Source organism: Podarcis liolepis (assembly GCF_965112155.1).
Source record: "Podarcis liolepis genome assembly, chromosome: 15".
Classification (NCBI taxonomy): domain Eukaryota; kingdom Metazoa; phylum Chordata; class Lepidosauria; order Squamata; family Lacertidae; genus Podarcis; species Podarcis liolepis.
Genome location: NC_139566.1, coordinates 5,328,581 through 5,343,504, shown reverse-complemented (window position 1 = coordinate 5,343,504; position 14,924 = coordinate 5,328,581). Strand labels below are relative to the sequence as shown.

The window sequence follows — 14,924 nt, the reverse complement described above, 5'->3', positions numbered from 1 at the left end:
ATTCAATCCTGCCAACGTTTTTATAGTTCTACACTTCTCACTTATATAAACCATAAATTTACTCCATTCTTTTTGGTACTTCGTCTCCTCCTGATTGCGAATTCTGTGTGTCAATTTTGCCGTTTCAGCGTATTCAACCAACTTTATCTGCCATTCCCTTACAGTCGGAATCTCCTGTGACTTCCACTTTTGGGCTATCAAAACTCTTTCTTTCTTTCTTTCTTTCTTTCTTTCTTTCTTTCTTTCTTTGCAAAAAAACCCCCACTTCCAACAAGGATTTTCCCAGACTTTAACCAGTTATCAGAAATTCTGCCTGGACGCTGTTTTCAGCAGACGAATCCCGGATATGTGTGCGAAATTCTGGGCATATGGCAGCCCTGTGAGTGTGGAGTCACCAAGGGCTTAAGTTGGCACCTCCGACTGAAGATGGCCGTGTGGCTGCTGGCCAGTGCCAAGGCAAATAGGGCTTTCTCCATAAAGAGGAAGAGTTTAAATGATTCTGCCCCCCACCCACTTTCAAACAGGAACAAGAGAAGAAGGCTGTCTCTCCCTCTGGGTTCCCCCCCCCAACTCTATGGTTGTGGCTGCCAGCCAGTGAGCAGCAGTATTGGAACCTTGGGCAGGAAAGCACTTGTGCTGCAGCAAGAAGTTTTACCGCCATCTGCTGGCCAGGATGTGCCACTGCATCTACATTAACATACTGCTGCTTTGATATGTTGGGGAGAGGCATTTAAAGGGTTTGAGTTGTTTTTTGACAGATCACCAGTCCTTTAAATATAGAGATATATATTGAAGCCAGGATCCTTTTGCCTATCATCCCTGTTGGTGCAATGAATAAAAGGATTTCTGGCTTGTAACAGGGCTTCCTGCGTTGGGAGTGGCAAAGCGCTATGTTATTATTTTACAGGTGCAAAGGGTGGCATTGCTAGGGATGGGTAGAACTGTTATAAATGTCTCTTGTTGGTTTTGGTGGAGGATCTGGAATTCCATCCTCAGGATTGCAGTTGGCACGATTGCACTCAGTTAGGCAAGGAAAGGGGGTCTTGCACAAGGGAGACGTTTTGATGTTGTGTGACCCCCTCCCCACCCAAAAAATCATAGAATTGTGGAGTTCTTCCTAAGCCTAGTGGGAATCTCCATTCTTGCTGTTTGATTTCATCGGTTCTTTAAAGCCCTAAACAGCCTCAGTCCAGTATACCTGAAGGGGCGTCTCTGCCCCCATCGTTCTGCCCGGACACCGAGGTCCAGCTCCAAGGGCCTTCTGGCAGTTCCTTCATTGCAAGAAGCTAAGCTACAGGGAACCAGGCGGAGAGCCTTCTCGGTGGTGGCACCCACCCTGTAGAACGCCCTCCCACCAGATGTCAAAGAGTACAACTACCAGACTTTTAGAAGGCATCTGAAGGCAGCCCTGTTTAGGGAAGCTTTTAGTGTTTAATAGACTACAGTGGTACCTTGGGTTAAGAACTTAATTCGTTCCAGAGGTCCGTTCTTAACCTGAAACTGTTCTTGACCTGAAGCACCACTTTAGCTAATGGGGCCTCCTATTGCCGCAGCGCCGCGGCTGCACGATTTCTGTTCTCATCCTGAAGCAAAGTTCTTAACCCAAGGTAATATTTCTGGGTTAGCAGAGTCTGTAACCTGAAGCGTATGTAACCCGAGGTACCACTGTATTTTATTTTAATATTCCGTTGGAAAGCCGCCCAGAGTGGCTGGGGAAACCCAGCCAGATGGGCGGGGTATAAATTATTATTATTATTATTATTATTACTATTATCAGTTTGGGTTCTGCCCTCGGGAACAGCAGGAAACAAACTTGCTCTGTCTTCCACGGGGCAGAAGGAAGAGGTCCAAGGGGGAGTTTTCCTCCCCCAACCCACATCAGAAGCCCAGAGATGCCCCACCTCGCAGACCGAGGGGTCTTCTTTGCAGGGAAAGGTGGTGGTTTTAAAACGCCCACCTCTCAGAGGCCTCTGGCTATTTTTGGCAGGGAATTCTGGGATCAGCTGATCCTGTGTTGGCAACGCTCCCTGTGCCCCCGCCACAAACTGCATTCCGCTCCCATGTGGCGGCTGGTGTGGAATGTAGCGGAATTCCTAATTGCGGTTCCCATGTCAACACGCAAATAAGGAATTGCAGGGAGGGGGGTTGTGTTTGGCCATTCTCATGTACAATCTGTGGTGTTGTTTAGTCGTGTCTGACTCTTCGTGACCCCCTGGACCAGAGCGCACCAGGCACTCCTGTCTTCCACTGCCTCCCGCAGTTTGGTCAAACTCATGCTGGTCTCTTCGAGAACACTGTCCCACCATCTCATCCTCTGTCGTCCCCTTCTCCTTGTGCCCTCCATCTTTCCCAACATCAGGGTCTTTTCCAGGGAGTCTTCTCTTCTCATGAGGTGGCCAAAGTATTGGAGCCTCAGCTTCAGGATCTGTCCTTCCAGTAAGCACTCAGGGCTGATTTCCTTCAGAATGGAGAGGTTGGATCTTCTTGCAGTCCGTGGGACTCTCAAGAGTCTCCTCCAGCACCAGAATTCAAAAGCACCCATTCTTCAGGCATGCTATATTTGAAGGTGGGATTCCTAACATCATAGCACTGGAGAACTGAACTGTTGGAAGGGACACCCAGGAGCCATCTATTCCAACCCCCAACTCAGTTGGCAGAGCTGCGCCGGGTTCAATCCCCAATGGCGTCACCAGGCAAGGCTGGAAGAGAGACCCCTGCCCGAAAACCAGAGACCCGCTGCTGCCAGTCAGTGTATAGAGTCTATAGTGTAAGTTATGCTGCAATTCATGGACCAGGGGGCCAATTTGGTACAGGGCAGCTTCCTGTTTGAATCAGTCCAGAAACATGAGGACTAGACACTTGCATCGTTTACGATGGGAGGGCTGTATCTTGGTGGTACGGCATCTGCTTTGCTTGCAGAAGGCCCCGGGTTCTGTCCCCTGCCACTCCTTGTCCAAAACCCTGGAAAGCCAACCGCTGCCAGTCAGTGTTGGCGAGTACTAAGATGGACCCTGACGGCCTGATTCAGGATATGGCGGTGCCCTGTTGTCTGTTGGCTTGGGAATTACAGAAACCATCTCCTCTATGCTTCGTGGCTCCTCCCCCCACCCCACATTTCAAAGAGATTGTGAAACAGATCATTATGAACCAGGCAGAGGGCCTTCTCGGTAGTGGCACCCTCCCTGTGGAACGCCCTCCCATCAGATGTCAAGGAAATAAACAACTATCTGGCTTTTAGAAGACATCTGACGGCATCTGAAGTTTTTAATGTCTGATGTTTTATCGTGTTTAATGTTCTGTTGGGAGCTGCCCAGAGTGGCTGGGGAAACGCAGCCAGGTGGGTGGGGTATAAATATTATTATTATGACTACATGGAATTGGCGGAAAAAAGAAGATTGGAAGAAATTTAAAGATTATTTACAGAAATATTGCAAAATTAATGAATGTTAGAATGATGTTTGATTGAAGTTAAGTGGTTTCTAGCTGTAATGATATAAAAGAATATGGAAAATTGGATTTCTAAATAGGTAAAAATTTAATGTTACAATATATTAAGATTAAAGATCAGGATAATAAGGAGGGAAAGAAATTGCTGAATTAATTAATTGAATTGGAATACAAAAAAGGGAGGTATGAGGAGGTCAGGGAAACAAGGATATGAATGTAAGATATGGAAAGATTGATTTTTTAATTTTTATTTTATTTCCTTTTTTCCGTAAGTGTCTTACTTTTTTATTCTGTATTTTTCTTGTATTTTTTATTTTTGTCTTTTACTATTGTATTTCTTTTTTATGTAATTTCTCTTTCTAAAACTTTAATAAATGTATATATATATTATTATTATTATTATTAGCTTTGCTCACGCTACCTAAGCTAACAGACCACCCCCAAAGGGTCTCGTAGTGCTAATCCGAAGCAAGCATAAAATGAGCAAAGGTTTCGACCAGCTCCCTTTCAAATCCACGTTTATATCCCCTAATATTCATTCATTCATTCATTCATTCCATCAATATAGGTGGGAAACCTGCTTCTCTCACCTCCTCTTTTAACCCACACAACAAACCTGTGAGGTCGGCCGACAGGCAGCTACCGGCCTAAGTTCGCCCACTTCATGTCCAAGCAGGGATTTCAACCCTGGTCTCTTCCCGGTTCCGACACACTAGAGATTTCCTCCCCAAAAGAGATTTGTGCCCCATCTCCCCTTGTCTCCCCACCACCCTTTCCCCCACCCCAAATCCAAAGCAGTGTGCAGTCACTGGGGCAAAAAGAGGGGAAGAGACTTTTATTTCTTTTATAAAGTGGTTAGATGGAAACGATCTGCTCAAAAGAGGACTCAGTCTACATCTGTTTGCAACTGGCTCCAGGAAGAAATGCGGTGTGTATGTGTGGGTGTTTTAAATCCATGAAAATAACAAGAATGTGTCTGATTCTGATATTTTTTTTCCGCGGGTGGAAAGAAATCGCAAAGTGGACAAACCCAAAACTCTTTGTACATCTGTTCCTTGTCAAACCTAGCAGACTGCCAAAAAAAATTCTTTTTAAACAACCTGGATTTTCCTCCCTTCTTATCAGCCTTGCATCTCCAGGTGTTGACCCTGTGAACATCCTCAACTCGTCAGTTGCACTGGCCGATGGGAGTCGGAGTACATTATCTGGAGGGCAGCTGCTTGAGACAAAGGCCGCCCTAAATTCCTGCTCTCTGGGCAGAACAGAGGTGGGGGACCTTTGGCGATCTGGGTGCTGCCGAACTATAACTCCCGCCCAGGGAAGGGGGTGGGAATTGTAGTTCCTCAACATCGGGAGGCCCAAATTTCTGTGGCCTCATCCGCTGCCCTTCCTGGCCCTGCAAAATGCGTAATTTTTGTGTGTGAGGGAGGGCAAAGGAGGAGAAGATGGTTCAGAGGGAGCCTGTTTGCGTCGCAAGTCAAGGTGTCAGTCCAAAACGGCTCGCCGGGAAGAAGATGTGAAGACGACGCCCTTTTGTTCCTCCATCCTCTTCTCCCTGGTTGAGAAGGAGGGAGGGCGAAAGTCAGGGAGGCAGCAGAAATAACTGTTTGAGATCCTACAAGAATTTGCTGCCAAGGAGTGTGGTGGAGTCTCCTCCTTTGGAGGTCTTTAAGCAGAGGCTTGACAACCATATGTCAGGAGTGCTCTGATGGTGTTTCCGCTTGGCAGGGGGTTGGACTCGATGGCCCTTGTGGTCTCTTCCAACTCTATGATTCTATGATTCTACAGCAGCTGTGGCGAGTCTGCTCTAAGGCGCTGGCTGAACTACAATTCCCATTGCCACTTGCTGAGCCTAATGGGAGTTCCCCAGTCCTGAAAGGGTCTTAAGAGGCACCACAGCCCTCACCCCAAATCAGCACCCATCTCCTGGGGGGGGGCATGTCTGGGGTACCACTTCTTGGTTTTTTTGGCATCAAGTTAACCAGGGGGGATACCTCCTGCCGGAAGAAGGAACCAGCTCGGCCTCAGTCTGTGTCCGCATCTCACCGTATTCTCTTCGCCACAATCCAGCCAGCGAGGAAAATGCCCAGGCAACCCAAAATCACCCCGAAAATGATGGCCACAATCTCACCTGGAAGGGAGAGAGGGAGGGAGGGAGAGAGCGCCATTCATGTTTCTTCTTTACAGCTGAATATTTTAGACTGTCTCCTACAAACCTCTTAGAGGCCTTTTGACCTCATAAGCGGTGCATAAATTTTGTTAAATAAATAAAATACAGAGTCCCGAGTTGGTTGGGGTGGAATGTGCGTAGCTTCCTCACTGAGGACTAGCGCAGTGGAGCAGCTGAAGAGGCTATTTCTTTACATACTTGCTTGAAACTCAAGGAGAAGATGGAGAGCGCTGTTCTCTCTCTCCTGGAATATAGGAAACGGTCCTTTCTGCCGCCCAGCCACCTAGATCAGTAGTGTCTGCACTGATTGGTAGCAACCCTCCGCAGCTTTGGGCAGGAGTCTCTCCCAGTCCTGACAAGGTGCCGGCGGGGACTGGCTCTGGGACCTCCTGGGTGCCAAGTAGCAGGGAAACTAGCACTTTCACTTAAAAGCAATAGTAAGGTTCCAGTCCTCATGGAAAGGCTGGCTTAAATAGGAATAAAGGAAGCTGTGTTATACAGACCCCTCTAGCTCATTATTGTTGGCACTAACCAGCAGGGGGTCTACCTGGAGATGTTGATGGGACATTATGCACGCTCTATCCCTGAGCTTCAACATAAAAAAAAAAGATGATCATGGCCACTGGTCCCATCACCTCCTGGCAAATAGAAGGGGAAGAAATGGAGGCAGTGAGAGATTTTACTTTCTTGGGCTCCATGATCACTGCAGATGGTGACAGCAGGCACGAAATTAAAAGACACCTGCTTCTTGGGAGAAAAGCAATGACAAACTGGACAGCATCTTAAAAAGCAGAGACATCACCTTGCCAACAAAGGTCCGTATAGTTAAAGCTCTGGTTTTCCCAGTAGTGATATATGGAAGTGAGAGCTGGACCATAAAGAAGGCTGATTGCCGAAGAATGGATGCTTTTGAATTCAGGTGCTGGAGGAGACTCTTGAGAGTCCCATGGACTGCAAGAAGATCAAACCTCTCCATTCTGAAGGAAATCAGCCCTGAGTGCTCACTGGAAGGACAAATCCTGAAGCTGAGGCTCCAAGACTTTGGCCACCTCATGAGAAGAGAAGACTCCCTGGGAAAGACCCTGATGTTGGGAAAGATGGAGGGCACAAGGAGAAGGGGACGACAGAGGACGAGATGGTTGGACAGTGTTCTCGAAGCTACCAGCATGAGTTTGACCAAACTGCGGGAGGCAGTGGAAGACAGGAGTGCCTGGCATGCCCTGGTCCAGGGGGTCACGAAGAGCCGGACATGACCAAACGACTAAACAACAACAACAAATCCCTGAGCTTTGGCCCTTTCCTTAAAAACTAAGCAGGATTCTAGTCCACAAGATACTGAGAACACAATTCTAATACATGGGCCTCTCCTAACCCTGCCTGGAGATGTCAGAAGTGGGGACTGAACCCAGGACCTTCTGGATGAACAGCAAATGTTCTTCCACTGAGCCAGGGCTCATTCTCTGGGATGTTTAAATATTTCCAGTTGCGGTCACCTCTTCCACCTGCCACCTCGATGGCCCCTACCAGGCTCTGCAGGATTTGTGACCATCCCCAGATCCTGCCTGGCTCCCTCCATAGCCCTTTCCCAGCTCCCACTCTCCACCCCATCATGTCAAGCCACCACCCTATGCCATTCTTGCAAATTTCACCACCCCGCGGGTAACACCTCCAGGTGACCCCTCCATAGAGCTGCTCCGTCCATCCTGCTGAACAAACAAGAGGTCCACATACCTGCAGAATATCCTGGCGGCCCTGAAAGGTAAGATGAGAGGAATTTTCAGTGTTATGCATTTTCAGGTATGCATTACATACCGTATTTTTCGCTCTATAAGACGCACCAGACCACAAGACGCACCTAGTTTTTAGAGGAGGAAAACAAGAAAAAAATATATTCTGAATCTCAGAAGCCAGAACAGCAAGAGGGATCGCTGCACAGTGAAAGCAGGAATCCCTCTTGCTGTTCTGGCTTCTGGGATAGCTGCGCAGCCTGCATTCGCTCCATAAGACGCACACACATTTCCCCCTACCTTTTAGGAGGGGAAAAGTGAGTCTTATAGAGCAAAAAATATGATATGATCTCTTTCAGCTTCTGCCTTCTGGAAGAAGGTACAGTGGTGCCTCGCAATACGAAATTAATTCGTTCTGCAAGTTTTATCGTCTTGCGAATTTTTCGTCTTGCGAAGCACGGTTTCCCATAGGAATGCATTGAAAATCGAAAAGGAAACAAACTTGCAAGACGTTTCCGTCTTGCAAAGCAAGCCCATAGGGAAATTTGTCTTGCGAAGCAACTCAAAAAACGAAAAACTCTTTCGTCTTGCGAGTTTTTCGTCTTGCGAGGCATTCGTCTTGCGAGGTACCACTGTACAGGGTTATAAAGACTAGGACTAGCTGCCTGAGAAACAGGTTTTATCCAAATGCGATTTTGGTTTTAAACGCAGTGTAAGGTAGTCTCTGTGGGAGTATATTGTATTTAATTATGGGGTGTTTTTAGGGGGCTAACCAGGCTGGGATAGCAGGCTTGTTGGTTTCTGAATGTCTGAGGTAGATTTTTTCTATTTCGTTGTTCTGTATGACACAATGACAATAAAGATTATTGTATTGTATCGTATTGTATATATAGCTCAGTTGGTAAGAGCATGACACTCTCGAGGTTGTGAGTTCCAGCCCCACGTTGGGCAAAAGATTTCTGCATTGCCCAGGGTTGGACAAAGTGACCCTCGCAGTCCCTTCTAACGATTCTATGATTTTATTAAGTTTGATTGTTTCTAGTCCTCAGGGACCATTGCAAAACAAAAGTTCAACCCAGTGGTTTCTGGAATTTGGGGGGGGGCACCATTCCGCCCCCACCCCCGACACTAGATCCACGAACTCATCCCCAGTACTCCCTGCTCTACCCTATAAAAAGCATTATTCAGAATAGCAATTTGCACAAGCTGCTAAGGGAGATAACAACACGATAAAATTCAGAACAGCAACAATTAATTGCACATTTATTGAAAATCCAGTCAAAACTCTGTTTAGTTTGATTAATGAAAAGAAGAAGAAAGATGACTTTGATTCAGCAATGCCGACTTTTCAAAGCCGATAGTCATTTGCACCTCCAACACCTTGCCCCCTGCCACCCCCTTGCCTATTAGCACCCCGTTAAGTAATCCCATGGGACGCGGGTGGCGCTGTGGGTTAAACCACTTGCCAATCAGAAGGTCGGCGGTTTGAATCCCCGTGACAGGGTGAGCTCCCGTTGCTCGGTTCCTGCTCCTGCCAACCTAGCAGTTCGAAAGCATGTCAAAGTACAAGTAGATAAATAGGTACCACTCCAGCGGGAAGGTAAACAGCGTTTCCGTGCGCTGCTGTGGTTTGCCAGAAGCAACTTAGTCATGCTGGCCACATGACCCGGAAGCTGTATGCCAGCTTCCTCGGCCAGTAAAGCGAGATGAGCACCACAACCCCAGAGTCGGCCATGACTGGACCTAATGGTCAGTGGCCCCTTTACCTTTAAGTAATCCCACCCGGCCTGGGGGAAATACCATCTGTTTGGGGAAACAGGGACATATGTAAGTAAAACATGGTAGCAGAAATAGAAATGGACCAGGACATGAATATTCCACAACATTGCGGGGAGTTGGTCTAGATGACCCTGGATCCCTTTCCAGTTCTACAGTTCTATGATTCTGCAAGATGAGCCAGTTTAGAAGGCTGGATTTCCTTTGCAAATCACACCTCGGCCCTTAAACTTGGAAAGTTTATTGCTCTTAACCAGGGGTCGGCAAACTTTTTCAGCAGGGGGCCGGTCCACTGTCCCTCAGACCTTGTGGGGGGCTGGACTATATTTTGGAGAAAAAATAATAATGAACGAATTCCTATGCCCCACAAATAACCCAAAGATAAATTTAAAATAAAAGGACACATTCTATTCGCTGATTCCTCGCTGATTCCCGGGCCATCCAAGGGCCGGATTTAGAAGGCGATTGGGGCGGATCCGGCCCCTGGGCCTTAGTTTGCCTACTCGTGCTCTTAAATTCAGGACCCATCACCTGTACCCAACCCTCGCTGTTCATATTCCCTTTGTGGCTGCTGGGCCACTTTTGTCCACTAGAGGGTGGCACCTCCCTGCCTGTTTTTCCCACCATTCCTAGCTGGCAACTTCGCCCAGAAAGAGCGAATTCCATTCGCCCATTCCGAGTCTCTCAGACAGCTTCTCCCAGAGCCCTCAATTACCAGCTCAGCACATCGAAAGTTAACAGATTTGCACAGAAAGAAATGCCATCCCCCTGCTCACTGCTGCAGGTGAAGCTGCTGGGAAAGTCACAGTCGCACAGCCCCGGTTGAAAAGTTGGCAACCAAGATGCACAAGGAAGGGCTGCTATGCCAACTGCTCACTTTATTTATCTATTTGGTTCCTCAACGTCTTTGCCACCCCCTCCATCCTCCCATCAGAGTGAAACCTTTGGGTGCCGCGCGGAAGACGAAGCAAGCTTTTTTTCTCCTGCTCCAGAGGGTAGAACTCGAACTCGTGGCTTCAAGTAACAAGGAAGGAGATTCCGACTAAACATCAGAAATAACTTTCTGGCAGCGAGAGCTGTTCGGCAGTGGAACCGTCTCCCCTGTGAGGTTGTGGACTCTCCTTCCTTGGAGGTTTTTGAGCAGAGGTTGGGTGTCCATGTGTCATGGATGTTTGAGCTGAAATTCCTGCATTCCAGGGGGTTGGACTAGATGACCCCAGGGGTCCCTTCCAGGTCTTCGATTCTATGATTCTAATCGCTCGATTGCTTTGCACGGGCTTTGGAAATTCTTCCCGCTGCTCCATTGTGTGGTTGTACTTTGGAAAGCGAAGGCAGACGCTCTCTGCGTACTTACGGCCTAGGACCCTCATACCTACGGGACCGCCTCTCCTGGTATGCCCCACAGAGAAACCTACGGTCTGCAAATAATAACATCCTCAAGGTCCCAGGCCACAGAGAGGTTAGGCTGGCCTCAACTAGAGCCAGGGCCTTCTCGGCTGCGGCTCCAATCTGGTGGAATGCTCTGTCGCAAGAGACTAGGGCCCTGCGGGACCTGACATCTTTCCGCAGGGTCTGCAAGACAGAGTTGTTCCGCCAGGCCTTTGGTCAGGGTGCAGCCTGACTCCCTCCTCTGGCAACCTGCACAGAATTTTGCTTAATTGGTTGCATCAATTTGATTTTAATTAATTTTTATAATGAAATATTTTTAGATTATGTGACTATTTGATTGTTTGATTATTTGATTGTTGTTAGCCGCCCTGAGCCCGGCTTCGGCTGGGGAGGGCGGGATATAAATAAATTTTATTATTATTATTATTATTATTTATTGACTATGAAATAAATCATTTTGGGCTCAGTGAGGCTTACATCTGAGTAAACGGATTTAGGACCGGCATGTGTGTTGCTGGGATTCTCTATGCATACATACACACTGTAGGAGCTGCTATCCCTGCTTGGGTTGCTCACCAGCCCCCCCTCCTTTTACACCTCCCCAAGGTGGGGTTGTGGGGAGGGTTGTTGAGCAACTGGAGGAGAGCCTTGCGTGCGCATCTCCTCCAATATTTATCCGACTTACAGAGACAGACAGAGAGATATGCGTGTTTAAGCAGAATTTTCCTGCGCAAGAAGGTGGCACTCACCCACGGGGAAAGAGGCAAGAACCACTCGGCCATTCAAGGATTGCGGAGCCCGGAAATTATCCACGAGGAGCTCGGGGTGGGCTTCGCCTTCCGCTGTACTATAGACAGATTTCTGCAGCTTCTCTAGCTGAAAGAGAAGAGGTAGATAAAGGTGAACTTGAGGCAGCCCTGTCTCTGTACTGTGGGAGGAGGAACTCTCCACCTGTCCCCCGAAAAAAATCTCGGCTTGTTGACTCTGCCAGAGTCCTGACATGATGGCTACAAAGGAAAACAAGAATTGGATGATGAAAATCTGGTCCAAATTGGAAACTGAAGAATGGAGAGATCTCTATATGTGGAGATCTGAAGATCTAAGGATTACAAATTTGATTAAGGTGAAAGCTAGAGCTTTGGGGACATTTGGACTTGAAAGGAGCAAGAAACAAGATTTGGGCTCCACTTTTAAGTATGGTGGTCTGGCTGGAGGAAGCACTGTCCCCATCAGATTAGAGCATCTCCGAGATCTGGTGTTTAATATTAAGGACTGGCAGAGAGGAACTGAGAGACAATTAAGGGCCTCGGACGTGAGATCTCCAGGCTGATAGCAGATTAAGACTGATTGACATTTGTTGGGGATTGAAACCGGGAAAGGGGATGGGGTGGGGTTTGGGGATCCAAAGGGTGTATAATTATAATTTGTCTTTTTCTTTTTATTCTGTTTTGTTATCAGTATGAAAAGTGGGGAATTCGTGGAAGGGAATTTGGGTCGACTTTAGAAAAAGGATTTAAGAATGAGTACTGATGTATAAATTTTGATGTTTATAAGGTAAAATCGGTTTTTTATAATGAATTAAACATAAAAAGGTTAAAAAATTGGGGATAAGAACTTGTTGAACTAACGATTTGAATTGGAATATAAGAAGGGGAGGTGTGGGGAAGTAAGGGAAATATGTTATTGAAAAATAAGGATTGTAAACTTTATATGTTTTTATTTTTTATTTTTGTTTTTTCTTTTTGGCTTTTTAAAATGGAAAATTCTTAATAAATATTTATTTAAAAAAAAAGGATTCTCTGTGGCTCTGAAATGGGTACAAAACGAAGGGTAAGGTAAGATTCCGGCATTTCGGGGATCAGGCTAGAGGACCGGCAGGTCCCTTTCCCATGATTCTAAATTTCCAGTCCAGCTCTTCCCCACTCACCTAGCACTGAACATCGCTCTGGGTTTTCGGGGGGTGAGCCTAAGGGTTTGTGTGTGATGGAGAAGATACCTGGGCAGCCGAGAGCTGGACGGGCTGGTGGAAAACAGTCCACAGCACGCTCTGGAAGCAAGGCGGGGTGGTCAGAGAGCCGTTGTAGCGGAAAAAGTGGCCCAAATGTACCGGCAGGAGGTCGCGGACGTTGAACGGGGCAACGGTGGTTTTCTGTTCTGTCCGGGAGATGTGAGCAGAGGAAAGAGAGGAGGAGAATGAAGCGCCCATAATGCAACAGGACAGCTTCAGTGGCTGTTTATCAGCTCCACCTGGTACGCAGGTGGAGACCCTACCTGTCCGCAGACTGTCTTGCCCGAGTGGTGCATGCTCTGGTTATCTCCTGCTTGGACTACTGCAATGCGCTCTACGTGGGGCTACCTTTGAAAGTGACCCGGAAACTGCAACTAATCCAGAATGTGGCAGCTAGACTGGGGACTGGGAGCGACCGCTGAGACCACATAACACCAGTCTTGAAAGACCTACATTGGCTCCCAGTACATTTCCAAGCACAATTCAAAGTGTTGGTGCTGACCTTGAAAGCCCTAACCGGCCTTGGTCCAGTATACCTGAAGGAGCATCTCCACCCCCATCATTCAGCCCGGACGCTAAGGTCCAGCTCCAAGGGCCTTCTGGCGGTTCCCTCATCGGGAGAAGCGAAGTTACAGGGAACCAGGCTGAGGGCCTTCTCGGTGGTGGTGCCTGCCCTGTGGAACGCCCTCCCACCAGATGTCAAAGAGAACCCACAACGCCACCTGCGTCCCTACAATTCTCTGATTCTATGTGTGATAGCCTGGGACTTGGGCTCAGACTCGGAACCAGAGGAGTCTCAGTCCGCACCGGATCCTTTGCCTCAGGCGGCAGCTGACCCTAGTCTGGGGCCTGATTCTGAAGAGTCCCAGTCTGCACAGGTTTCCCTGCAACAAGCACCAGCTGGGCCGAGTCAGGGGCCTGAGCCTGCCCTGGCTCCAGATGCGGGGATTCCCTCGTTGCCTCCAGCTGGGCCATCACTTACAGCTGCTCCACTACCGGTTGGGTCAGGGGAGGCTGAGGCGACCTCTGGGTCTAGTAACCCACGGGCGTCTCCCGAGCTGCAGAGACTGAGGTCTGAGAGAAGGAGAGACCTGAGTACTCACAGGAGGAGTGCTCGCCTTCGGGCGAGACAGGGAGTTGAGTCGCCAGGGGATCAGGACCGGCCGTTACCCCGACAAAGTTAAAAGGCTGCTGGACCTCGCCCCAGGTTGTGGGAGCAATGTTGCTGTTTGCCAGAACCTGCCTGTGACCCTGTGCCTGACCTTGCCTGGTTTCCTGCCTCGTGTCCTGCCTTGGCCCTGTTGGACTGACTCCTCATGGAACCCTTGGATTCGGGACCAGGCCTGGACCGGGTTACCCGGGTTACCCCCGGGCCCAGCACACTGTGTGCCATTGGCTTGATCCAGCAGGGCTTTTCTAATGAAACCTCCAGCTCCAGAGGCAGTCTATCGTCCTTTCTAGGTGCTCAGGGGTATTTGACCACTGGGCGAATGGGATGCTGGACTAGATGGGTCCTTCTTTTTCACAGTCCAAATCCCATTTCACACACACACAACCTGCCTGCCCTGATTGGTCAAGAGGAACGATTCACCTGCGTACTGGATCTTGTCCAGGAGGTCCAGGATGTGGTTGTAGGCAGGGTTCTCCGCATCGCCGGCCTGCCAGACACATTGGGAAGAGAGGAGATCGGACGGGTGAGCTATTGTTATTTCCTTATTTCTGTGGTGCCCTGAGAGGTCCCTGCCCTAAAGAACACACACAAGCTTCATTTGGGCAGCTTTTTGCAGTGGCGTAGCGTGGGTTGTCAGCACCCAGGGCAAGGCAAGTACCGTATTTTTTGCACCATAACACTCACTTTTTTCCTCCTAAAAAGTAAGGGAAAATGTCTGTGCGTGTTATGGAGGGAATGCCTACGGGTGGGTAATTTGCACCCCCTAACCCGTGGATTTGCGCCCCCTAACCCTAACCCCCAGATGTTGCGCCCGGTGCGGCCGGCCCCCCCTGCACCCCCCACGCTACGCCACTGGCTTTTTGGGTGCATTGTGGCTTTGCTATTATAACGCTTACCTCCAGGAAAACACCCAAGACCGCCAGTCCATCTGGGTGGTGCATTGCCAAACTCACGTTGCTGTACTTCTCCGAGTTGTAATGGACAACGTGAAGCTGAGAGAGAAAGAGAGAGAGAGAGATTGAGAAAGAGAATCGGGAGATCTACTGCATGTGGCTTAGCTAGGGGCGCAGATCACCTGCGATTATTATTTCCATTCTTGCACTGTAAGTCACTTTCAGGCACTTTTGTGTAAGAAGCAATAGATAAATATAATAAACCAGCAGCTTCAAACCTAATGATGCTTGGGAATTCTAAGAAACAAACAAACAAAATTGGTCCAATTTTTTTGAACTCTGG

At 48.3% G+C, this 14,924-nt stretch overlaps 2 protein-coding genes across 3 annotated transcripts in view; both read right to left on the bottom strand.

Annotated features, from left to right (window-relative positions):
• Positions 1-14,924, bottom strand: part of LOC310694277 (uncharacterized protein) — a 160,976-nt gene that overhangs the window by 68,960 nt on the left and 77,092 nt on the right. The gene's annotated exons all lie outside the window — the stretch shown is intronic.
• CA14 (carbonic anhydrase 14) overlaps positions 4,270-14,924 on the bottom strand; it is a 32,973-nt gene continuing 22,318 nt past the window's right edge. The window contains exons 5-11 of one of the 2 annotated variants that reach the window (XM_083477324.1): positions 14,585-14,680; positions 14,109-14,175; positions 12,506-12,663; positions 11,259-11,385; positions 7,349-7,369; positions 5,442-5,578; positions 4,270-5,002 (exon numbers count right to left, since the gene is read on the bottom strand). In XM_083477324.1, the coding sequence (XP_083333450.1) occupies positions 5,490-5,578; positions 7,349-7,369; positions 11,259-11,385; positions 12,506-12,663; positions 14,109-14,175; positions 14,585-14,680 (558 nt within the window). In that variant the 3' untranslated portion in view covers positions 4,270-5,002; positions 5,442-5,489. The remainder of the gene's footprint in view (positions 5,003-5,441; positions 5,579-7,348; positions 7,370-11,258; positions 11,386-12,505; positions 12,664-14,108; positions 14,176-14,584; positions 14,681-14,924) is intronic. The other variant, XM_083477323.1, reaches the window with a different exon arrangement.